This window comes from Bombina bombina, chromosome 1 (assembly GCF_027579735.1).
Source record: "Bombina bombina isolate aBomBom1 chromosome 1, aBomBom1.pri, whole genome shotgun sequence".
Taxonomy (NCBI): Eukaryota; Metazoa; Chordata; class Amphibia; order Anura; family Bombinatoridae; genus Bombina; species Bombina bombina.
In genome coordinates, this window is record NC_069499.1 from 1,138,499,836 (window position 1) to 1,138,525,365 (window position 25,530).

Sequence of the window (25,530 nt, forward strand, 5' to 3'; positions counted from 1 at the left end):
AAGTCCATTTAATGGCGAGAAAAACGGTATATAATATGTGTGGGTACAGTAAATGAGTAAGAAGAAAATTACAGCTAAACACAAACACAGCAGAAATGTAAAAATAGCCTTTGTCATTAAGGGTAAGAAAATTGAAAAATGGTCCGGTCATTAAGGGGTTAAGGAGTGTGCAATATATAACGGCTTAAATGTGGCCCTACATGCTATATATTTGAAAGCTTTACATACATATGGACATTTATAGACCCAAGGGCTTAAAAGTGGCCCTATATGTTAATTTGAAACTCTGAGGTTACTTTTTGGCTCTAATAATCATACAGGTAGAATTTCAATACTAGCATTTCCTTTGACTTTAGATGTTTAACTGTATGCTTTTATCTATGTTTTATGATATTGCGATAATGTTTGATTTATATGCGGTACTGTATACTACTCCTGTTTGCCCTTACGGGTTGAGGGCCTGTGTAAGTGTGTATTTTGTACTGCTCTATATGTTACCTCAATAAAAATTATATTGGACAAAAACTAAGTAAATTGTAAAAGTAATTGTTCCACTATTGCGGTTGTTCCTATCTCCATTCCCATCAAACCATTCTGAAACACCATTCCAATACAATTCCAAATAATACAAAAAAATAAAAAATACGTCTGCATGTGCATCACAGAATTCTTCCAATGTTGTTTCCACTAGAGGGGAATGAGACGTTTATATCAATTTACCATAATTTTAAATAAAGCTAGCTTATTATTTGCAATATAGGAGGTGAATATTTCAAAAGAAAAATTAAAGGGGACAACTATAGAGCAAGCTAATGTGAGTTCAACAGCATATGAAGGAACATTTTTTTCATCCTGTGGGTTACAGGTTGTCCTGGACGCGGACGGAGCCGCTGAGAGGAACCAACAAAACGACCTGCAGTACAAGCACCCCTACTAACTCTATCTAGAGAGTAACAGCTACTTTGGCCATATCAAGCTTTTTTTGGATTCACAGTTACTTTACCTTTGGCGGTCCTCATTGTGAATTTTCAGGACTTTGCTGTTTCCTTCATTTTGGTGGTTGTTTAGCCTAATATGAACTACTGATAATATATGTCGTAAATACATTCAATCTATTGTGTCTAGAGATTGTATTAACCTGGGTCTTTATTATTGATTCTGGTTATTATCCTATTTTAAACTTCTTTCATTATCGCTTAAAGGGACAATGAACCCAAATTTCTTCTTTTGTGATTCAGATAGAGCTTGACATTTTAAGCAACTTTCTGATTTACTCCTATTATCAAATTTTCTTCATTCTCTTGGTATCTTTATTTGAAATGCAAGAATGTAAGTTTAGATGCCGGACCATTTTTGGTGAACAACCTGGGTTGTTCTTGCCGATTGGTGGATACATTCATCCACCAATAAAAAAGTGCTGTCCAGAGTCTGAACCAAAAAAAAAAAAAAAAAAAAAAAAAAAGCTTAGATGTCTTTTTCAAATAAAGATAGCAAGAGAACAAAGAAAAAATGATCATAGGAGTAAATTAGAAATTTGCTTAAAATTGCATGCTCTATCTGAATCACGAAAGAAAAAATTTGGTTGCAATGTCCCTTTAAGGGAGATGTCCCTATTTTTTATATCCGTGCATTTAGCGCTCCTCTTTTTCTTTCTTTTATTGTATATTTTGAGTTTAAACTTGAGGGGTTTAACTGAGGCACCAGGATAGCATTTCTAGAGCTTTTTTCTATCTTCCAATTTACGGTAGATAATCTCTTGTCAACACTATGGAAACCTTTATTTTATTAGACGAAAGCTCTTTTTCCCCAGCACAAAATAACTTAAAAGCAATAGCTCAGTAGTATCTTACATCAGGTCCCAGCATTGCAGCAGGGTCTGTGATGGTCAACATGACCTCATTCACCAGCTCCATGGGGATGTCTCCCATCACTCGAATTCTCTTTGCATCCTCCAGTGTCAAACTGTCTGACAGTTTTCTTTTCTCACCTGCATAGAGATAAAACAAATGCAGTCATATTTACATCATGGTGATTCCCTCCTGAAACAAACACACAGAAGAAATGTTCCAAGCAAAGCACTTGAGAAAAGTAAAGTGCAGGTAAAAGGAAGATAAGACATTTTCTAACCTGTCATAGGCTCCGAACTGTTGGCATCCCCATTAGACGTCAATGAAGAGCTGCTATTCATAGGTGTACTGGTTACAGAAGTGTTGGTCACTGTAGCTACCAAAACAGAAGTGGCACTGAGATGTGAGCACTTAGTGGTAAATATATATATAAATAAACAAAAAACAAAACAGCAAAACATTGAGAAAAGTATACAATGGGTATGGAAATAATAATGGTGCCCAGAGATATGCATAAAACAATGTCTGGGTTGGTGGCAGGATACCCAGCATCAGTTACTGAGTGAAGATAAGTTACATTAAGAGGAGTTACACCTATTACACTGTCATCTAACAGCCTGAACCAAGCTCCAACAGACAATCCTCAAGTAAGCAAAATAAACTTTTTTTGGTAATCTCATATATGTACACAGAAAAATAAGTTTTTGACAATGTGTGCAAGTAAGAAATATACATAAAAGGGAGTTCTGTCAGTCTCTCCCATTTTAGAAGTCAAGGTCACAACCCACAAACACAGACATCAAATGAATAAATGCAATGTTATTAGATTTATTCACCTTTTAAAATACTGCATTTAACAAGTATTGTTATAACAACCTTATCCCTCTTTGCTAATTTTAAAATGCTTAGAAATTAAGCGTTGATATTTTGGGACACAATTATCTGGGGTTGCCATTTCCCTTATTCAGAGGAGTATTGTCTGGTATTTTAAGACTGGACTGACCTTGTGAGGTGGGTTCAGACTGATATACTTCAAGAAAGTTCTTCTCTGTGAAAGGCTTAATTGTGCTAAAGGAAGCTATTCCCAGGTAGTAACCGGGCCATAGAACAAGCCACTGAACTGTTGCTCCTTACTGGCAAATTAATTATCTTTCCTTATGTATTTGTAATATGACCCTGGGGAAAGTCTCCCTTAGGGTGATGGTGAAAAACAGACACGGACTCCTTGCCCAATGTGTCTTGAGGGACATGGCTGCACCACACTCACAAGGCCCAAAGGAGGGTTTTTTCTTTAACTTATTACCACTACATTTTTTTTGCATATAAATATCTGCACTACAAATATCTTAAAAAACATATTGCATAATGAATCCCCACACTCCTAGAACGTGTACTACTTAGTATGTACTATTTTTGTAGTAAGCTATTTTCAAATTACATTTTGTGGGAATGAAACTCCTTTACCTGGGCGTGACACCAACTGGGGGCCTTCTGAGGTTGGGACTGTAAAATCTGCTTCCCAGATGGGCGAATTCTCACCATAGATTTCTTCTTCTAACATTGAGAGAAATCTATAAAGGTAAGGAGATGCAACTCTGTTTTAGAGTATAAAAAGAAAACAACAGCACAAACAGTTGTGCTGTTGTGGCAGGTGGCGCATAAGAAGAAGGACCTGCTAACCAAATATATAGAGATAAAAAGGAGGAACTAGGGCATGCTGCTAACCACTCATATAGGGACAGATGGAGGAACTAGATGATCCTACTAATCACGCATACAGGGAACTAGATGCTCCTGCTAACTACACAAACAGGGACAGATGGACGAACTAGATAATCCTGTTAGGAACTGAATGATCCCGCCAACCAAACATATAGGGACAAAAAGAGGGACTGGATAAGACTGTAAAGCACACATATAGGGACAAACAGAAAAACTGGATGAGCCCGCTAACCACACATAAAAAGGACAGATGAAGGAACTAGATGAGCCTGCGAGACACTCATATAGGGACAAACAGAGGGAATGGATGAGACGGTTATGCACACATATAAAGACAAACAGAGGGACTGGATAAGATTGTTAAGCACACATAAAGACAAAACAGAGGGACTGGATGAGCCCGCTAACCACACATAAAGGGACAGATGGAGGAACTAGATGATCCCAATAATCACACATACAGGGCAGGGATAGACAGAGGAACTAGATGATCCTGCTAACTATACAAACAGGGACAGATGGAGATAATTATGCTAGGAACTGGATGAGCCCGCCAACCAAACATATAGGGACAGATGGAGGAACTAGATGAGCCTGCTAGTCACACATATAGGGACAAACATAGGGACTAGATAAGACTCTTAAGCACACATATAGGGACAAAGAGAGAAACTGGATGAACCCGCTAACTACACATAAAAGGGACAGATGAAGACTGTTAAGAACACATATAGTTATAAAGAAAGAAACTAGATAAGCCTGCTAGCCACACATATAGGGACAAACAGAGGGACTGAATAAGACTGTCAAGCAGACATATAGGGATAAACTGCTAACCACACATAAAGGGACAGATGAAGGAACTAGATGAGCTTGCTAGCCACACAAATAGGGACAAACAGAGGGACTGAATAAGACTGTCAAGCAGACATATAGGGATAAACTGCTAACCACACATAAAGGGACAGATGAAGGAACTAGATGAGCTTGCTAGCCACACAAATAGGGACAAACAGAGGGACTGAATAAGACTGTCAAGCAGACATAAAGGGATAAACTGTTAACCACACATAAAGGGACAGATGAAGGAACTATATGAGCCTGCTAACCGCACATACACAAAACAGAGGACCTGTATCAAACAAATTAGTGAATATGCTCTATAGGATTCATTAATCAGTAAAAAATATGGCACACTTTTAGACTTTAGATACAACTCATGGATTATATATATATATATATATATATATATATATATATATATATATATATATATATATATATATATATAGTATTTTAGACCATAGAAATGTATCAATCGAAGTGGCTATAGCCCTCTCAAGGGTGTTTCACTTATTAGATCACAAGTAATGGAGTCCCCTTTAAGAGTCTGACATTTTTAGACCACAGATGCTCAGTCGCTTCAGACACACAAGCTGCTCTATATCAAGCTTCACAAACGGCAGACATCTAGAAGAAACATAAAAAAGGGGATGCTCCATAGCGTATCCTGTGGAATGAAACCCTAAAACTAAATTGCCCTTTGGATGGGTATGCACGTATTGGGAACCACCAAACGAATGGTGTCTATGCATATGCTAGACTCACAGCAGCCAATTTTCTGCAAATATTATTTTAATTAAAAATTTATATATCCAAAATTGGATAGTGATATAAAAATGAAAACCAATACAATAAATATTACACTTGTTTCCCAACGCGTTTCTCAGACTCGGTGAGCGATACAACTTATGAAATAGATGTACTGCAGACTATCCAATTGTGGATATACACATTTTTAATGAGAATAATATTTGCTGAAAATTGAACAAACTGAGGAACTGGATGATACTGCTGACCACAGACAAACAGAGGAACTTATGACCCGGCTAACCACACATATAGGAACAATTCCTCAAAAGTTGATATATAATTTAAAGTGCGAGCATTAATACTCACTTGGGGAAGTGTGTGAGAATAAGCGTTCTCTTCTCTGGGACAAGTTTATCTTTCTCAACCCTAAATTTTTCTAACAGCTGTCTGCGTGTGACGGTAAAAATGGAGCGCAGCAGACTCCTTCCAAATACATGTGTAGTTTCATAGCGAGGAAGGCTATCACAGCTCTGAGGTACATGACAATAACATAGCCACCTAAATAAAAACACAACAAAATACTTTAGTAAATTTTATTTCAATTTTTAATTTACCATGTAACTTTATTTAACCCCTTAATGACCACAGCACTTTTCCATTTTCTGTCCGTTTGGGACCAAGGCTATTTTTACATTTCTGCTGTGTTTGTGTTTAGCTGTAATTTTCTTCTTACTCATTTACTGTACCCACACATATTATATACCGTTTTTCTCGCCATTAAATGGACTTTCTAAAGATACCATTATTTTCATCATATCTTATAATTTACTATAAAAAAAATTATAAAATATGAGGAAAAATTGAAAAAAAACCCACTTTTTCTAACTTTGACCCCCAAAATCTGTTACATATCTACAACCACCAAAAAACACCTATGCTAAATAGTTTCTAAATATTGTCCTGAGTTTAGAAATACCCAATGTTTACATGTTCTTTGCTTTTTTTGCAAGTTATAGGGCAATAAATACAAGTAGCACTTTGCTATTTCCAAGCCATTATTTTTCAAAATTAGCGCTAGTTACATTAGAACACTGATATCTTTCAGGAATCTCTGAATATCCATTGACATGTATATATTTTTTTTTAGTAGACAACCCAAAGTATTGATCTAGGCCCATTTTGGTATATTTCATGCAACCATTTCACCGCCAAATGCGATCAAATAAAAAAAATCGTTCACTTTTTCACAAATTTTTTCATAAACTTTAGGTTTCTCACTGAAATTATTTACAAACAGCTTGTGCAATTATGGCTTAAATGGTTGTAAATTCTTCTCTGGGATCCCCTTTGTTCAGAAATAGCATACTTATATGGCTTTGGTGTTGCTTTTTGGTAATTAGAATGCCACTAAATGCCACTGCGCACCACACGTGTATTATGCCCAGCAGTGAAGGGGTTAATTAGGGAGCATGTAGGGAGCTTTTTGGGGTAATTTTAGCTTTAGTGTAGTGTAGTAGACAACCCCAAGTATTGATCTAGGCCCATTTTGGTATATTTCATGCCACCATTTCACCGCTAAATGCGATCAAATTAAAAAAAACGTAAAATTTTTCACAATTTTAGGTTTCTCACTGAAATCATTTACAAACAGCTTGTGCAGTTATGGCACAAATGGTTGTAAATGCTTCTCTGGGATCCCCTTTGTTCAGAAATAGCAGACATATATGGCTTTGGCATTGCTTTTTGGTATTTTGAAGGCCGCTAAATGCCGCTGCGCATCACACGTGTATTATGGCTAGCAGTGAAGGGGTTAATTAGGTAGCTTGTAGAGAGCTTGCAGGGTTAATATTAGATTTAGTGTAGAGCTCAGCCTCCCACCTGAAACATCAGACCCCCTGATCCCTCCCAAACAGCTCTCTTCCCTCCCCCACCCCACAATTGTCCCCGCCATCTTAAGTACTGGCAGAAAGTCTGCCAGTACTAAAATAAAAGCTATATTTGTTTTTTGGTGGTATTTTTAAAAGCATATTTAAATATGCTGCTGTGTAAAAGTCCCCCCTTAGCCCCCAACCTCACTGATCCCCCCCAAACAGCTCTATAACCCTCCCACTCTAACTTAATTGGCGCCATCTTGGGTACTGGCAGCTGTCTGCCAGTACCCAGTTTATAAGAAAAAATGTTTTTGTTGTACATTTTTTTAACGTTTCTGTAGTGTAGCTTCCCCCCACACAAAAACCAACCCCCCACCCCTCCACGATCTCTTTTTGTGTTTTTTTTTGTTGTGCTTATGCTACTTTTAACTTTTAACTTTTAATTCATTTTCCGTAGTGTAGCGGTTCCCACCCGCTCCCGCCCCGTGCACGCGCCCGCCCGCCACCCTCCGTGCACGTGCGCGCGTCCGTGCGCGCCCCCGACGGTCCCGCCCCCGATCCCGCCCCCCTCAACGTCACACGGCACACCGATGGCCGCCCACCCGCCTCCCAAGTCGGCTCCCACCCACCAACGATACCGGCCATCGATGTCCGGTGCAGAGAGGGCCACAGAGTGGCTCTCTCTGCATCGGATGGCCATGTCAGGTTATTGCAGGATGCCTCCATATCGAGGCATCACTGCAATAACCGGAAAGCAGCTGGAAGCGAGCAGGATCGCTTCCAGCTGCTTTCCACACCGAGGACGTGCAGGGTACGTCCTCAGGCGTTAACTGCCTTTTTTTTGAGGACGTACCCTGCACGTCCTCGGTCATTAAGGGGTTAAAAACTATTTTCCCATTTCAAACAATCTTCATTTTTATACTTGTGTGCTGTGTCATTGCCCATTTGTTAAGCTGCTGAAGAAGTTATTATTAGTCAGTGAGCTATATATCCAGACAGATAAGTTGGGCACAAACATGCACTTCCTGTTAGTTTTAAGGTTAAAGGGACATGAAACTCAAAATTTGAATTTCATGAATCAGATAGAGCATGCCATTTTACACAACTTTCTAACTTTTTTTATGATCAAAATGTGTTCTCTGGGAAGTAAGCTAATGACTGTGCAAGTGTCTGGAGGTCAGCTTTGCAACAATGTTATCCATTATTTCCTGCCATATAGTGCTCCAGGCAGCTACTTAAATATCTCTTCAACTAAGAATACCATAGGAACTATGCAAATTTTATAATGTAAGTAAATTGGAAATTCTGTCTGAAATACAACATAATTGTTTGGGGTTTCATATCCCTTGCACTTTAGCCCACCTAGTTCTTTGGGCTAGTTGGCATTCTTGTCCTTGACTAGTATTTTTTAAAACAAATATATCCCTCTAACATTGGACAGAATGGTGTAAAAAATGCAAGAACACAAGTAACATATATAATGTTTGATTAACAGTTTGATTCCAACCGATTTCTCACCCAGATTAAGAAGCTAGATATGGTAAAACTGATACATTTAAAAATATAACACTGTACTTTAAAGTAAAGGTAAACTTTGATTAATGAAAGCCCGTTTTTTAAAAATACTATTAAAAATAGGGGCACTTTCATTCATCAAAGTTTACAAATCAGCCATTTTGATTAAAAACTTACCTTTGTTTTTTTCACAGCCAGAGCAGTTTCTCCCTCCTGGAAATCCTCTCTTCACACGTCAGCAATGACTAATCCGGCTTCCTCCAATCCAATCCTCCAGCATGGCCTCAGGCAATGACTACCCTGGGGGGAAAGCTGTGATTGGAGGAAGCCGGATTAGTCATTGCTGACATGTGAAGAGAGGATTTCCAGGAGGGGGAAGCTCCTCTGGCTGTGAAAAGAAAAAAAGGTAAGTTTTTGTAAACTTTGATGAATGAATGAATGAATGAAAGTGCCCCTGTTTCTAATAGTATTTTTAAAAAACGAGCTTTCATACACCAAAGTTTACCTTCACTTTCAGGGGTTTTAAAAGTACTTTTAATACAGATTTGGAAAACAAACTATGGGCCCGATGATCTAAAGGTCTCTGGGCTGGCGAGATTATTAAAGAATGCTTGTCGGTACTTCTATTTTCCTGGTGGAATGATCTAAAGCAACCATTCACACAAAAATACGCAGGAAAAAACGGTTTTGTTAAAGGGACAGTCTACACCAGAATATTTATTGTTTTAAAAGACAGATAATCCCTTTATTACCCATTCCCTAGTTTTGCATAACCAATACAGTTATATGAATACACTTTTTACCTCTGTGATTACCTTGTATCTAAGCCTCTGCAAACTACTCCCTTATATCAGTTCTTTTGACAGACTTGCATTTTAGCCAATCAGTGCTGGCTCCTAGGAACTCCATGTGCATGAACACAGTGTTATCTACATGAAACACATGGACTAACACCCTCTAGTGGTGAAAAACTGTCCAAATGCCCTGAGATGAGAGGCGGCCTTCAAGGGCTTAGAAGTTAGCATATGAACCGCCTAGGTTTAGCTTTTAACTAAGAATACCAAGAGAACAAAGCAAAATTGGCGATAGATGTACATTTGAAAATTGTTTTAAAAATGGCATGCCCTATCAGAATAATAAAAGTTTGTTTTGGATTAGACTGTCCCTTTAAGGTGCATAAAAAAAAAAAACATAAGATTTTTAATTGAAAATTGTATTCTCAAAAATTTTAAATTTGTATGTATATTAATTACTCTGGAAAAAATTGTATTAAATATGCACAGTGTAAATTGTAATTTAAGTACAATGGATGTGCAAAAATCCCTGACATTTATACTTCCAAGTTCAAAATACAAAGCTTAATTGTTTTTTTTGTAAAATGGGCTAGACATGGACATTCTATGGGCTTACATGAAATGGTCTCTCTAATCCCAGTTTAATTCTGTAAAGATTTTCACACTACAGATCTGTTTTTTCTCGCCAACTAAAAAGTGGCGAGCTTTTCTCAAAATACTCAAAATATTTATAACCCTACTAGAAAAATACAGGCATACAAAAAAAACAAAATGTATGCTTACCTGATAAACTTATTTCTTTCTTGACACGATGAGTCCACAGATCATCTTATTACTATTGGGAATATCACTCCTGCCCAGCAGGAGGCGGCTAAGAGCACCACAGCAAAGCTGTTAAATATCACCTCCCTTCCCTCCAACCCCAGTCATTCGACCGAAGCAAAGGAGAGAAAGAAAGCAACAAGGTGCAGAGGTGTCTGAAGTTTATAACATACCAACAACCTGTCCAAAAAGATCAGGGCGGGCCGTGGACTCATCGTGTCAAGAAAAAAATAAAATTTATCAGGTCAACATAAATTTTGTTGTCTTTCTAATGACACGATGAGTCCACGGATCATCTAATTACTATTGGGAATCAATACCCAAGCTAAAGTACACAGATGATAAGGGAGGGACAAGACAGGGAACCTAAACGGAAGGTACCACTGCTTGAAGAACCTTTCTCCCAAGAGGCCTCAGCCAAAGCAAAAGTGTCAAATTTATAGAATTTTGAAAAAGTGTGAAGAGAGGACCAAGTTGCAGCCTTGTAAATCTGTTCCACTGAAGCTTCATTTTTGCCCAGGAAGGGGAAGCAGCCCTCGTAGAATGAGCCGTAACTCCCTCAGGAGGCTCATAGGCAAAGCGAATGATACTCTTCAGCCACAAAGAAAGAGAAGTAGCCGTAGCTTTCTGCCCATTACGTTTTCCAGAGAAAACCACAAACAGAGCAGAAGACTGAAAAAAATCTTTAGTCTCCTGTAAATAGAATTTTAACGCACGCACCGCGTCCAGATTGTGCAGAAGCCGTTCCTTTTGAGGAGGAGGATTAGGACACAAGGAAAGAACAACAATCTCCTGATTAATGTTCTGATCTGAAACTACTTTAGGGAGAAACCCTAACTTAGTACGCAAAACTACCTTATCCGAATGAAAAATAAGGTAAGCTGACTCATACTGTAATGCTGTAATAGCAACAAGAAACAAAACTTTCCAATATAACAACTTAATATCTAAGGAATGCATAGGCTCAAACGGAGCCCCTTGAAGAACCTTAAGATCTAAATTAAGATTTCAAGGAGAAGTAGCTGGCTTTAACACAGGCCTGATCCTGACAAAAGCCTGACAAAACGATTGCACGTCTGGGATGTCCGCCAGGCGTTTATGTAACAAAATAGACAAGGCAGATATTTGACCCTTTAGGGAACTTGCCAATAAGCCCTTCTCCAAACTTTCTTGGAGAAAAGACAGAATTCTAGGAATCCTAACTCTACTCCAAGAGTAGCCCTTGGATTCACACCAATACAGATATTTACGCCATATCTTATGGTAAATCTTTCTAGTCACAGGTTTACAAGCCTGAATCATGGTTTCAATGACCGATTCTGAAAATCCACGCTTGGATAAATCAAGTGTTCAATCTCCAAGCAGTCAGCTTCAGAGAAACTAGATTTGGATGAAGGAAGGGCCCTTGAAGAAGGTCCTTTCTCAACGTAAGTCTCCAAGGTGGAAGAGATGACATATCCACCAGGTCTGCATACCAAATCCTGGGAGGTCACGCCGGTGCAATGAGAATCACCGACGCCCTCTCCTGCTTGATTCAAGCAATGACCCAAGGTAGAAGAGCGAACAGAGGAAATAGGTATGCAAGACTGAAATTCTCAGGTACCGCCGTCTATCAGTACAGCCTGAGGGTCCCTTGACCTCGACCCGTACCTAGGAAGGTTGGCATTCTGCCGAGATGACATGAGATCTAATTCCGGCTGACCCCATTTGAGAATCAGGCTGGAAAACCCTTCCGGATGGAGTTCCCACTCCCCTGGGTGAAAGGTCTGCCTGCTCAGGAAGTCCCCCTCCCAGTTGTCCACTCCTGGGATGTGTATCGCTAACAGACATCAACTGTGGTTTTCTGCCCACTGAATTATCTTGGCTACCTCTGTCATGGCCAAGGAACTCCGAGTTACTCCCTGATGGTTGAAGTAAGCCACTGAAGTTATGTTGTCCGACTGGAACCTGATGAACCGGGCCAAGGCTAACTGAGGCCAGGCTAGAAGAGCAATGAAGATTGCTCTTAGCTCCAGAATATTTATGGGTAGAACAGACTCCGACCGAGTCCATGTTCTTTGAGCCTTTAGAGAGCCCCAGACTGCTCCCCATCCCAGAAGGCTGGCGTCTGTTGTCACAATCACCTAAGAGGGTCTGCGAAAGCAGGTTCTCTGGGAGCGATAATCCTGAGACAACCACCAAAGAAGAGAATCCCTTGTCTCCTGCTCCAGCTGTAATCGCGGAGACAGATCCGCATAATCTCCGTTCCACTGTCTGAGCATGCTTAACTGCAGAGGTCTGAGGTGGAAATGGGGGAACTGGATGATGTCCATTGCCGCTACCATCAGACCGATTACTTCCATGCACTGAGCCACTGATGGCCGAGGAGTGGACTGAAGCACTAGGCAAGAATCAAAAATCTTTGATTTCCTGACTTCTGTCAGAAAAATTTTCATTGATAAGGAATCTATTACGGTTCCCAAGAAAATTACCCTTGTAGATGGGACTAAGGAACTCTTTTCCAAATTTACCTCCCATCCGTGAGATCGCAGGAAAGATAACATTTCTGTGTGGGATCTTGCTTGTTGAAAGGATGGCGCCTGAACCAGAATGTCGTCCAGATAAGGCGCCACTGCAATGCCCCGCAAACAGAGCAAAGCCAACAGGGATCCCAGAACCTTTGAGAAAATTCTGGGAGCTGTGGCAAGGCCGAATGGAAGAGACACAAACTGGAAGCAATTGTCTAGAAATGAAAACTTCAGAAACTTGTGATGGTCCCTGTGGATGGGAACGCGTCCTTTAAAGTGAAGATGAATGAAAGCCCGTTTTTAAAAAAATACTATTAAAAACAGGGGCACTTTCATTCATCAAAGTTTGCAAAGCAGCCGTTTTGATTAAAAACTTACCTTTCTCCTTTGCACAGCCAAAGCAGCTTCCCCCACACGTCATCAATGACTAATCCAGCTTCCTCCAATCTTGGCTTTCCCCCCAGGGCAGTCATTGCCTGAGGCCATGTCGAGATTAGAGGAAGCTGGATTAGTCATTGATGACGTGTGAATAGAGGATCTCTATGTGGGGGAAGTTGCTCTGGCTGTGAAAAAAACAAAGGTAAGTTTTTAATCAAAACGGCTGCCTTCTAAACTGATGAATGAAAGTGCCCCTGTTTTTAATAGTATTTTAAAAAAACGGGCTTTCATTAATCAAAGTTTACCTTCACTTTAAATCTACTGGTGTCATAAACTGACCCTCTTGAACCAAAGGAAGAATGGCAACGAATAGTTTCCATCTTGAAGGACGGTACTCTGAGGAACTTGTTTAGACTCTTGAGATCTAAAATTGGTCTGAAGGTTCCCTCTTTTTTGGGAACCATGAACAGATTGGAGTAGAACCCCAGACCCCGTTCCTGCATTAGGACAGGAACAATCACTCCCAGGTCGGAGAGGTCCCGAACACAGTGTAAGAACGCCCCTAATTTAATCTGGTCTACAGATAATCTTGAAAGCAGAAACCTGCCCCTGGGAGGAAAGGTCTTGAACTCTAGCTTGTATCCCTGGGACACGATGTCCACCGCCCAGGGATCCTGAACATCTCGAACCCAAGCCTGAGCGAAAAGGAAAGTCTGCCTCCCACAAGATCCGGTCCCAGATTGGGGGCAGGCACTTCATGCTGTCTTTGATTCAATAGCAGGCTTTTTGGATTGTTTTCCCTTTTTCCAAGACTGATTAGGCCTCCAGGAAGGCTTGGACTGCTCCTGCTTGGAAGAGGGAGAGGAAGGCTTTCCCTTGAAATTTCGAAAGGAATGAAAATTACTCTGATGTCCCTTTTGTTTATTTCTCTTATCCTGAGGGAGGAAATGGCAATTTCCTCCCGTAATGTCAGAAATTATTTCCGTCAAACCCGGCCCAAACAAGGTCTTTCCCTTGTAAGGAATCGCCAAAAGTTTAGACTTAGATGAAACATCCGCAGACCAAGATTTTAACCATAAAGCTCTGCGGGCCAGTACGGCAAAACCAGAAATCTTAGCTCCTAGTTTAATAACCTGAAGGGAAGCATCCGTGATAAAGGAGTTGGCCAACTTAAGGGCCTTTATCCTATCCTTGATTTCTTCGAGGGGTGTGTTTGTCCGAATAGAATCAGACAACGAATCAAACCAGTATGCTGCCACACTAGTGACAGTAGCAATACAGACCGCAGGTTGCCATTGTAAACCTTGGTGTACATACATTTTCTTGAGCAACCCCTCTAAATTCTTGTCCATAGGGTCCTTAAAGGAACAAATATCCTCTATGGGAATAGTTGTTCTCTTGGCTAGAGTGGAAATTGCCCCTTCCACCTTGGGTATCGTCTGCCAAGACTCCTTGATAGAGTCTGCTATATGAAACATCTTTTTAAATATAGGGGATAGAGAGAAAGGGATACCCGGTCTCTCCCATTCCTTAGCAATAATCTCTGTAGCCCTATCTGCTACAGGAAATACCTCCACCATGGAAGGCACGTCAAAGTACTTGTTTAGTTTACTGGACTTCTTAGGATCGACTACGACGGTAGTGTCAGAGTCGTCCAGGGTAGCTAAAACCTCCTTAAGTAACAAACGGAGGTGTTCGAGCTTAAACCTGAAACAACTTCAGTATCAGCTAAAGGAATTATACCGTCTGAGATTTCACCCTCAGATGCTACCAAAGTATCTTCCTCTTCAGGCTTCTGGGAAGGAACATTCGGAATAGCCACTATTGTGTCAGCAACCTTATTCACGATTGATTACATTTCCTCTTGCGCTTTCCCTTCAGCATGGGAAAAGCAGACAATGCATCAGATACCGCTGATGACATAAGGGAAGCGATGTCTTGCAAGGTAACTCCAGGTGGAGTAATCGAGGAACCGCAAGGCACTGGTTGTATGGACGCTAAATTTTGGGACGCTTGAGGAGAAAGCTGCGGGATATCTTGAACATTGTCAGAAGACTCCTGAACAGTATCTGCCTTAGACAATGTTGGCTCAGGAAAAAGTCTATCCCTTTAATGTAAAGTTCTCTCAATACATGAGGAACAGAAAAGGATTGGTGGTTCTACATTAGCATCAAAACATAAAGAACATGTAACATCTTGCAGGGTTTCTTTGTCCATCTTTATTCACCAATAAACAGACCAAACTGATCTTTTAATTTAGAAAATAGCCCCCAAAGAAAAAATTGTTACTGTCTCTTTAAATTTTAAACAATAAAAATAACTGCCTTATTTTTCTGTTATTTGAATTAAACAATGCCCCCCAAAATAACACTCCAAACAACTCTACACCTCAGCTTATGTTTACTGAGGTGCTTACCTGCCTGCCTACTAACAAAGTATATAACTTGTAGTTGATCCGGACTCAAATCTTTTACCAGTTACGGTCCGTAACCGCAACGCTGCTTAATCTGTGACGCAGCTGATTTTCAATGCGGCACACAGGAAGCGAGTCAGGGCCAGAAAAAAAAGTGTGCAACAGGAACTGCCACCGTATCTAACTCCGCCCATCGTGGGAGTAACCACAGTATTATCACAGCCGTCGGGAGTAAAGTAAAAAATATACCACCATCACTGAGCCAGATTCTCCTTGTCCCCAGTACCTGCTCTGCTGCCCTTATTAAATATTCCCCTATCATAGGTGAATGTGACTTGTCCCCCATTATTTTGAATGTGAAAGTGCTATCTTTTTCTCTGTATGCGTGTCCCAGAAAAATTAAATTTAGCACTTGCCTTAAGACTTCTGCCAGGCAGCACGGCAGCTCACAAGGTTTGGGAGGCCAGTTCCCTCACATGGACCTGTGGATAGAAACAAAGACTGAGTAATTTTACTCAGGCTTGTACGGTTAGGGCAGCATAAATATATGGGAGGAGCAGTGAGGATTGTACCCCACAAGTTCCCATTGCTTGAAAGCCACCACTGCTCTACTGAAGAAACTGATATGGACTGCAAATACACCCTAGAACAAAACAATGCAATCTTGCACTGCTAAAAAAATAATAAAATCTTGCTTGAAGAATCTTTTCCTAACACCTAACTTTACCACTTCCTTGCTCTAACGTAGGCAAAGAGAATGACTGGGGTTGGAGGGAATTTAACAGCTTTGCTGTGGTGCTCTTTGCCGCCTCCTGCTGGGCAGGAGTGATATTCCCAATAGTAATTAGATGAACCGTTGACTCATCGTGTCATTAGAAAGAAAATAGAGGACTGTAAGATGATGTACGCAGAAAGCAGTGTAATGTAATTTATATTGGCCGCAGGATTTAATTTTTAAAGTGCGCCCCCTGCTCACTTCCCTCTATTACAGTCCATTTTTTTTTGTACAATAATTTCACCAGGGAAACCCTTCCGGGGTTCATCATTAAAAGCCTGCAAGGTTTAGATCATTTGGCCCTATGTGTTTAGTCATTTAAATAGATATGGAACAGTGTTCCTTTGGTAAAATAACATATGTTAAACCAAAGAAAAAAAAAAGAAACAGCAAGCAACTTACTTGTTTTCTTGCTAAGTAAGCACTTAGAAATTCACAGTGTAGCCACTGCCTACAGCTAGATAAGCAAGCAGACATTGCAGAACTTGGGTTATATGGTCATATGATTTTAGCATCAAAAAATCTACTGAACATGGGCAATAAACTGATTGCAGCTATATTAGATGTCTCCTAGCAACACTTCAAAGGAAATTCTGCTACCTTGCCTTCCCGTAGAGACTCCAGCCCTCTTGAATGGCTGTGACAGGAAGTAATGGACACTGGACAAAGTTAAAAACAAAGAAATAAAAAGGTAAAATATTTTTTACAATGATGGATAATACATATTGCAATGATTTCTATTAAGTATAGTCCACTGCTTAGTGCACTTTTAAATACAATGAAATATACTGTATTATATCCCTTTAAAAATAAAATATATGCTTACCTGATAAATTCATTTCATTCACGGTGGTGAAAGTCCACAATACATTACTCCTGGGATTCAACTACTGGCCACTAGGAGGAAGCAAAGATTCCCAAAGCTCTTAGAGCACTAAATTCCTCTACCCTCTCTGGTATTCTTGTCTGCGTATTGCCAAGAAAGGAGAAGTAGAAAGGTAGGAAAGGACAAAAAAGGGAAATAAGGTGCAATTAGAACTGCTTTCATAAGGTGTGAGAGCCCACAAGCTATTACTCCTGAGAATGAATACCCAAGCTGTGGAGTCCATGAGTAATTGGGAGGGACAAAACATTTTTAAGGCAGGAACATAATTACCAGACACAGCTGTCTGAAGGACTTTACTACCAAACACATATAAGTGGTAGAATTTAGAGAAAGTATGTTGCTGCCTTGCAAATGTATTCAATATAATCCTTATTCTTTAAAATCCAAGGATATAAAAAGCTGCGGGGGTTGGCTAAATCTCCTTGGTAATCAGGAGATTTAGCCGAAAAGCGAACAAAATTGATATGGCCCTCTGATTTTTATGTGGACCAAGGGACAAACAAATTAAAGGATTTTTGTTTTTTAAACGTAGCATTCTAATGCTCTTACACTATCTAAATTAAGTAAGAGAACATAAAACAGAATTTATGTTTACCTGATAAATTTCTTTCTCCAACGGTGTGTCCGGTCCACGGCGTCATCCTTACTTGTGGGATATTCTCTTCCCCAACAGGAAATGGCAAAGAGCCCAGCAAAGCTGGTCACATGATCCCTCCTAGGCTCCGCCTACCCCAGTCATTCGACCGACGTTAAGGAGGAATATTTGCATAGGAGAAACCATATGGTACCGTGGTGACTGTAGTTAAAGAAAATAAATTATCAGACCTGATTAAAAAACCAGGGCGGGCCGTGGACCGGACACACCGTTGGAGAAAGAAATTTATCAGGTAAACATAAATTCTGTTTTCTCCAACATAGGTGTGTCCGGTCCACGGCGTCATCCTTACTTGTGGGAACCAATACCAAAGCTTTAGGACACGGATGAAGGGAGGGAGCAAATCAGGTCACCTAAATGGAAGGCACCACGGCTTGCAAAACCTTTCTCCCAAAAATAGCCTCAGAAGAAGCAAAAGTATCAAACTTGTAAAATTTGGTAAAAGTGTGCAGTGAAGACCAAGTCGCTGCCCTACATATCTGATCAACAGAAGCCTCGTTCTTGAAGGCCCATGTGGAAGCCACAGCCCTAGTGGAATGAGCTGTGATTCTTTCGGGAGGCTGCCGTCCGGCAGTCTCGTAAGCCAATCTGATGATGCTTTTAATCCAAAAAGAGAGAGAGGTAGAAGTTGCTTTTTGACCTCTCCTTTTACCTGAATAAACAACAAACAAGGAAGATGTTTGTCTAAAATCCTTTGTAGCATCTAAATAGAATTTTAGAGCGCGAACAACATCCAAATTGTGCAACAAACGTTCCTTCTTTGAAACTGGTTTTGGACACAGAGAAGGTACGATAATCTCCTGGTTAATGTTTTTGTTAGAAACAACTTTTGGAAGAAAACCAGGTTTAGTACGTAAAACCACCTTATCTGCATGGAACACCAGATAAGGAGGAGAACACTGCAGAGCAGATAATTCTGAGACTCTTCTAGCAGAAGAAATCGCAACTAAAAACAAAACTTTCCAAGATAATAACTTAATATCAACGGAATGTAAGGGTTCAAACGGAACCCCCTGAAGAACTGAAAGAACTAAATTGAGACTCCAAGGAGGAGTCAAAGGTTTGTAAACAGGCTTGACTCTAACCAGAGCCTGAACAAAGGCTTGAACATCTGGCACAGCTGCCAGCTTTTTGTGAAGTAATACCGACAAGGCAGAAATCTGTCCCTTCAGGGAACTAGCAGATAATCCTTTTTCCAATCCTTCTTGAAGGAAGGATAGAATCCTAGGAATCTTAACCTTGTCCCAAGGGAATCCTTTAGATTCACACCAACAGATATATTTTTTCCAAATTTTGTGGTAAATCTTTCTAGTTACAGGCTTTCTGGCCTGAACAAGAGTATCGATAACAGAATCTGAGAATCCTCGCTTCGATAAAATCAAGCGTTCAATCTCCAAGCAGTCAGCTGGAGTGAAACCAGATTCGGATGTTCGAACGGACCCTGAACAAGAAGGTCTCGTCTCAAAGGTAGCTTCCAAGGTGGAGCCGATGACATATTCACCAGATCTGCATACCAAGTCCTGCGTGGCCACGCAGGAGCTATCAAGATCACCGACGCCCTCTCCTGATTGATCCTGGCTACCAGCCTGGGGATGAGAGGAAATGGCGGGAACACATAAGCTAGTTTGAAGGTCCAAGGTGCTACTAGTGCATCCACTAGAGCCGCCTTGGGATCCCTGGATCTGGCCCCGTAGCAAGGAACTTTGAAGTTCTGACGAGAGGCCATCAGATCCATGTCTGGAATGCCCCACAGGTGAGTGACTTGGGCAAAGATTTCCGGATGGAGTTCCCACTCCCCCGGATGCAATGTCTGACGACTCAGAAAATCCGCTTCCCAATTTTCCACTCCTGGGATGTGGATAGCAGACAGGTGGCAGGAGTGAGACTCCGCCCATAGAATGATTTTGGTCACTTCTTCCATCGCTAGGGAACTCCTTGTTCCCCCCTGATGGTTGATGTACGCAACAGTTGTCATGTTGTCTGATTGAAACCGTATGAACTTGGTCCTCGCTAGCCGAGGCCAGGCCTTGAGAGCATTGAATATCGCTCTCAGTTCCAGAATATTTATCGGTAGAAGAGATTCTTCCCGAGACCAAAGACCCTGAGCTTTCAGGGATCCCCAGACCGCGCCCCAGCCCATCAGACTGGCGTCGGTCGTGACAATGACCCACTCTGGTCTGCGGAACGTCATCCCTTGAGACAGATTGTCCAGGGACAGCCACCAACGGAGTGAGTCTCTGGTCCTCTGATTTACTTGTATCTTCGGAGACAAGTCTGTATAGTCCCCATTCCACTGACTGAGCATGCACAGTTGTAATGGTCTTAGATGAATGCGCGCAAAAGGAACTATGTCCATCGCCGCTACCATCAACCCGATCACTTCCATGCACTGAGCTATGGAAGGAAGAGGAACGGAATGAAGTATCCGACAAGAGTCTAGAAGTTTTGTTTTTCTGGCCTCTGTTAGAAAGATCCTCATTTCTAAAGAGTCTATAATTGTTCCCAAGAAGGGAACCCTTGTTGACGGGGATAGAGAACTCTTTTCCACGTTCACTTTCCAGCCGTGAGATCTGAGAAAGGCCAGGACAATGTCCGTGTGAGCCTTTGCTTGAGGAAGGGACGACGCTTGAATCAGAATGTCGTCCAGGTAAGGTACTACTGCAATGCCCCTTGGTCTTAGCACCGCTAGAAGGGAGCCTAGTACCTTTGTGAAAATCCTTGGAGCAGTGGCTAATCCGAAAGGAAGCGCCACGAACTGGTAATGTTTGTCCAGGAATGCAAACCTTAGGAACCGATGATGTTCCTTGTGGATAGGAATATGTAGATACGCATCCTTTAAATCCACCGTGGTCATGAATTGACCCTCCTGGATGGAAGGAAGAATAGTTCGAATGGTTTCCATCTTGAAAGATGGAACCTTGAGAAACTTGTTTAAGATCTTGAGATCTAAGATTTGTCTGAACGTTCCCTCTTTTTTGGGGACTATGAACAGATTGGAGTAGAACCCCATCCCTTGTTCTCTTAGTGGAACAGGATGAATCACTCCCATTTTTAACAGGTCTTCTACACAATGTAAGAACGCCTGTCTTTTTATGTGGTCTGAAGACAACTGAGACCTGTGGAACCTCCCCCTTGGGGGAAGTCCCTTGAATTCCAGAAGATAACCCTGGGAGACTATTTCTAGCGCCCAAGGATCCAGAACATCTCTTGCCCAAGCCTGAGCGAAGAGAGAGAGTCTGCCCCCCACCAGATCCGGTCCCGGATCGGGGGCCAATATTTCATGCTGTCTTGGTAGCAGTGGCAGGCTTCTTGGCCTGCTTTCCCTTGTTCCAGCCTTGCATTGGTCTCCAAGCTGGCTTGGCTTGAGAAGTATTACCCTCTTGCTTAGAGGACGTAGCACTTTGGGCTGGTCCGTTTTTACGAAAGGGACGAAAATTGGGTCTATTTTTCGCCTTGAAAGGCCGATCCTGAGGAAGGGCGTGGCCCTTACCCCCAGTGATATCCGAGATAATCTCTTTCAAGTCAGGGCCAAACAGCGTTTTCCCCTTGAAAGGAATGTTTAGTAGCTTGTTCTTGGAAGACGCGTCAGCCGACCAAGATTTCAACCAAAGCGCTCTGCGCGCCACAATAGCAAACCCAGAATTCTTAGCCGCTAACCTAGCCAATTGCAAAGTGGCGTCTAGGGTGAAAGAATTAGCCAATTTGAGAGCATTGATTCTGTCCATAATCTCCTCATAAGGAGGAGAATCACTATCGAGCGCCTTTATCAGTTCATCAAACCAGAAACATGCGGCTGTAGTGACAGGGACAATGCATGAAATTGGTTGTAGAAGGTAACCCTGCTGAACAAACATCTTTTTAAGCAAACCTTCTAATTTTTTATCCATAGGATCTTTGAAAGCACAACTATCCTCTATGGGTATAGTGGTGCGTTTGTTTAAAGTAGAAACCGCTCCCTCGACCTTGGGGACTGTCTGCCATAAGTCCTTTCTGGGGTCGACCATAGGAAACAATTTTTTAAATATGGGGGGAGGGACGAAAGGAATACCGGGCCTTTCCCATTCTTTATTAACAATGTCCGCCACCCGCTTGGGTATAGGAAAAGCTTCTGGGAGCTCCGGCACCTCTAGGAACTTGTCCATTTTACATAGTTTCTCTGGGATGACCAACTTTTCACAATCATCCAGAGTGGATAATACCTCCTTAAGCAGAATGCGGAGATGTTCCAACTTAAATTTAAATGCAATTACATCAGGTTCAGCCTGTTGAGAAATGTTCCCTGAATCAGTAATTTCTCCCTCAGACAAAACCTCCCTGGCCCCCTCAGATTGGGTTAGGGGCCCTTCAGAGATATTAATATCAGCGTCGTCATGCTCTTCAGTAACTAAAACAGAGCAGCCACGCTTACGCTGACAAGGGTTCATTTTGGCTAAAATGTTTTTGACAGAATTATCCATTACAGCCGTTAATTGTTGCATAGTAAGCAGTATTGGCGCGCTAGATGTACTAGGGGCCTCCTGAGTGGGCAAGACTCGTGTAGACGAAGGAGGGAATGATGCAGTACCATGCTTACTCCCCTCACTTGAGGAATCATCTTGGGCATCATTGTCATTATCACATAAATCACATTTATTTAAATGAACAGGAATTCTGGCTTCCCCACATTCAGAACACAGTCTATCTGGTAGTTCAGACATGTTAAACAGGCATAAACTTGATAATAAAGTACAAAAAACGTTTTAAAATAAAACCGTTACGGTCACTTTAAATTTTAAACTGAACACACTTTATTACTGCAATTGCGAAAAAACATGAAGGAATTGTACAAAATTCACCAAATTTTCACCACAGTGTCTTAAAGCCTTAAAAGTATTGCACAGCAAATTTGGAAGCTTTAACCCTTAAAATAACGGAACCGGAGCCGTTTTAACACTTTAACCCCTTTACAGTCCCTGGTATCTGCTTTGCTGAGACCCAACCAAGCCCAAAGGGGAATACGATACCAAATGACGCCTTCAGAAAGTCTTTTCTAAGTATCAGAGCTCCTCTCACATGCGACTGCATGCCATGCCTCTCAAAAACAAGTGCGCCACACCGGCGCGAAAATGAGACTCTGCTTATGCTTTGGGAAAGCCCCAGAGAAATAAGGTGTCTAATACAGTGCCTGCCGATATTATAATATCAATCAACCCAGATAAAATGATTCCTCAAAGCTAAATATGTTTTAAAACTGAATCGATTTAGCCCAGAAAAGTCTACAATCTTAATAAGCCCTTGTAAAGCCCTTATTTACCATCGTAATAAACATGGCTTACCGGATCCCATAGGGAAAAATGACAGCTTCCAGCATTACATCGTCTTGTTAGAATGTGTCATACCTCAAGCAGCAAGAGACTGCACACTGTTCCCCCAACTGAAGTTAATTGCTCTCAACAGTCCTGTGTGGAACAGCCATGGATTTTAGTTACGGTGCTAAAATCATTTTCCTCATACAAACAGAAATCTTCATCTCTTTTCTGTTTCTGAGTAAATAGTACATACCAGCACTATTTTAAAATAACAAACTCTTGATTGAATAATAAAAACTACAGTTAAACACTAAAAAACTCTAAGCCATCTCCGTGGAGATGTTGCCTGTACAACGGCAAAGAGAATGACTGGGGTAGGCGGAGCCTAGGAGGGATCATGTGACCAGCTTTGCTGGGCTCTTTGCCATTTCCTGTTGGGGAAGAGAATATCCCACAAGTAAGGATGACGCCGTGGACCGGACACACCTATGTTGGAGAAAATGTATTGTTTTAATTAGGACAAGGAGATGGGCTATAATCTCCCGATTTATGATATCCAAAAAAATCACTAAAGAAACAAAAAGAAAAGAAAGTCTTCCAACATATTATTAAAAACAACAAAAACTTCCAAGACAAGCTAAATGTCTAAAACATGCATGTTCAAAAAGAAACCTGAAAAGCTTGTAAAAAAACTAATTAATGTTCCAGAGAGGAGACATTGGTTTAGACACTGGATATATCATGACTAAGCCTGAACAAAGCCTTGATGTCAAGACACTTTGTAATTCCCCACCTGTAGTATGAAACAGAAAAAAAGTAGAAACTATAAAAACTTAGCAGATATGTCCTTATCCGAAACAACTTTGCTTCCTGAGGAAACCAAACTCCCTGTGCTTTCCTGTACCTCCAGACTGAAGCCCAATCCCAGAGAATGTTGTTTAAAGACATTATATTCCAAGTTGAGCGAATAAAGGACGGCTCAGAATTGTTGTGGAAAACTATCAACCAGGACAGAGATTGCTTCACTGAAGAATCCAATAGGATTTTATTAGATAGTTTAAATTTTTGCACCCTGGTCAAAGCATGCAAAGTTGAAGTGGTCTCATGTGGAACTGTGAAAAAGGAAGAGCATCTGATGCAGCAATTATTAGACCTAACACTTCCATACAATGAGCTACAGATGGGTTGGAAATTTAGTGTAGCTGTGAGCAAACAGACTTTAACTTTGATCCCTGTTCCATTAGAGAAAGCTGCATAGCCAGAGTCTATAGAGTCTGGGAGCTGAAGATAGACCAAATGGAAGAGCCACAAACTGAAAAATTTAGTCCTGAAAGGCAAATCTTAGAAGCTGGAATTGCTCTAGTAATAGGAATGAAGGAATCCTTCAAATTAAAAGTTGACATATATTGACCCTGTTGAATAAGAGGTAGAATTGTCCAGATTGTTACTATTTGAAAGATATATTTTGATTGCCTATTTGTTTGATTTTTCCCTTAGATTTCTTGTCCTGAGGGAGAAAAGTTCATTTTCCTCCAGACACAGTGGAAATAATAATGTCAAGACCAGGTCTAAGTAAAAACTTCTTTGAAAAGGACACCCTGTTTGCTGACAATTACTTAAATCATAAAGCCCTTCTGGTCAGCACTGCAAGTCATATACTTAGATTAAAATCGAATTATGTCAAAAATGGGACCACAAATAAGTGCATTAGTCGACCTTGGTTTCAAACAATTTTGAAAATCTTCATCCAGAGTCTTCTGAGATTTGCCCAGACAAACTGACACACTCAAGAACAGACATAACTGCTACAGAAGCAATGCTTGCTGAAAAAAGGCCCTTTTATGAAAAGTTAAAAATTTCATGCCCAAATGGTTCCTGAAAATGTACTATCCTCTTAAGGAATAGTAGTGCGTTTGAGTAATCCAAAATAGCACTATCCACCATTGGAAATGTTTCCTAAAGCTCTACATTAGAAGTCAATAAAGGAAACATCCTATTAAAATTAGAGGACAGATTAAAAGAGAAGACCAGGCTTGTGATTTAGGAGGTTTTTCCTCAGATTATTTAGGTTCTTGGACACCTAAAGTACATAAAATCTCTTAAAACAAAGAACAAAGTTGTTCAAGATCAGACATGAAAGAGGTAGACTGTGCCCTGATCAGAAAAAAAAACAACCAGAGGTGTCCAAGTCTGAAAACTTTTGGACGACTTTCAGACATAGAACTTTTGCACATACTTGGAGGAGGCAGAGCCGCCACAACTACAGAGCTCATAAACCTTTAATCCTGGGGCAAAATCTGAAGCACTCCCTTGCATTGAGGAAACAGAGGGAGGACATATTCAATAAGAGGCAAGAGCAGCATTGAACTGTTAGAATGCCTTATAAGATCCATTCAGGAATTGCAAAGCTGACTGGGATCAATCCTGCAAAATAGAAAATAAATTTGTTATCAATAGATCTACC

The 25,530-nt window shown here is 40.8% G+C and overlaps 1 protein-coding gene across 2 annotated transcripts in view; it reads right to left on the bottom strand.

Annotated features, from left to right (window-relative positions):
• The window catches only part of KAT2A (lysine acetyltransferase 2A), a 129,375-nt gene that overhangs the window by 84,599 nt on the left and 19,246 nt on the right, over positions 1 to 25,530 (bottom strand). The window contains exons 6-9 of one of the 2 annotated variants that reach the window (XM_053699002.1): positions 5,529 to 5,720; positions 3,312 to 3,418; positions 2,128 to 2,217; positions 1,851 to 1,987 (exon numbers count right to left, since the gene is read on the bottom strand). In XM_053699002.1, the coding sequence (XP_053554977.1) occupies positions 1,851 to 1,987; positions 2,128 to 2,217; positions 3,312 to 3,418; positions 5,529 to 5,720 (526 nt within the window). Of the gene's footprint in view, positions 1 to 1,850; positions 1,988 to 2,127; positions 2,224 to 3,311; positions 3,419 to 5,528; positions 5,721 to 25,530 lie in introns of both variants that reach the window. The other variant, XM_053698993.1, reaches the window with a different exon arrangement.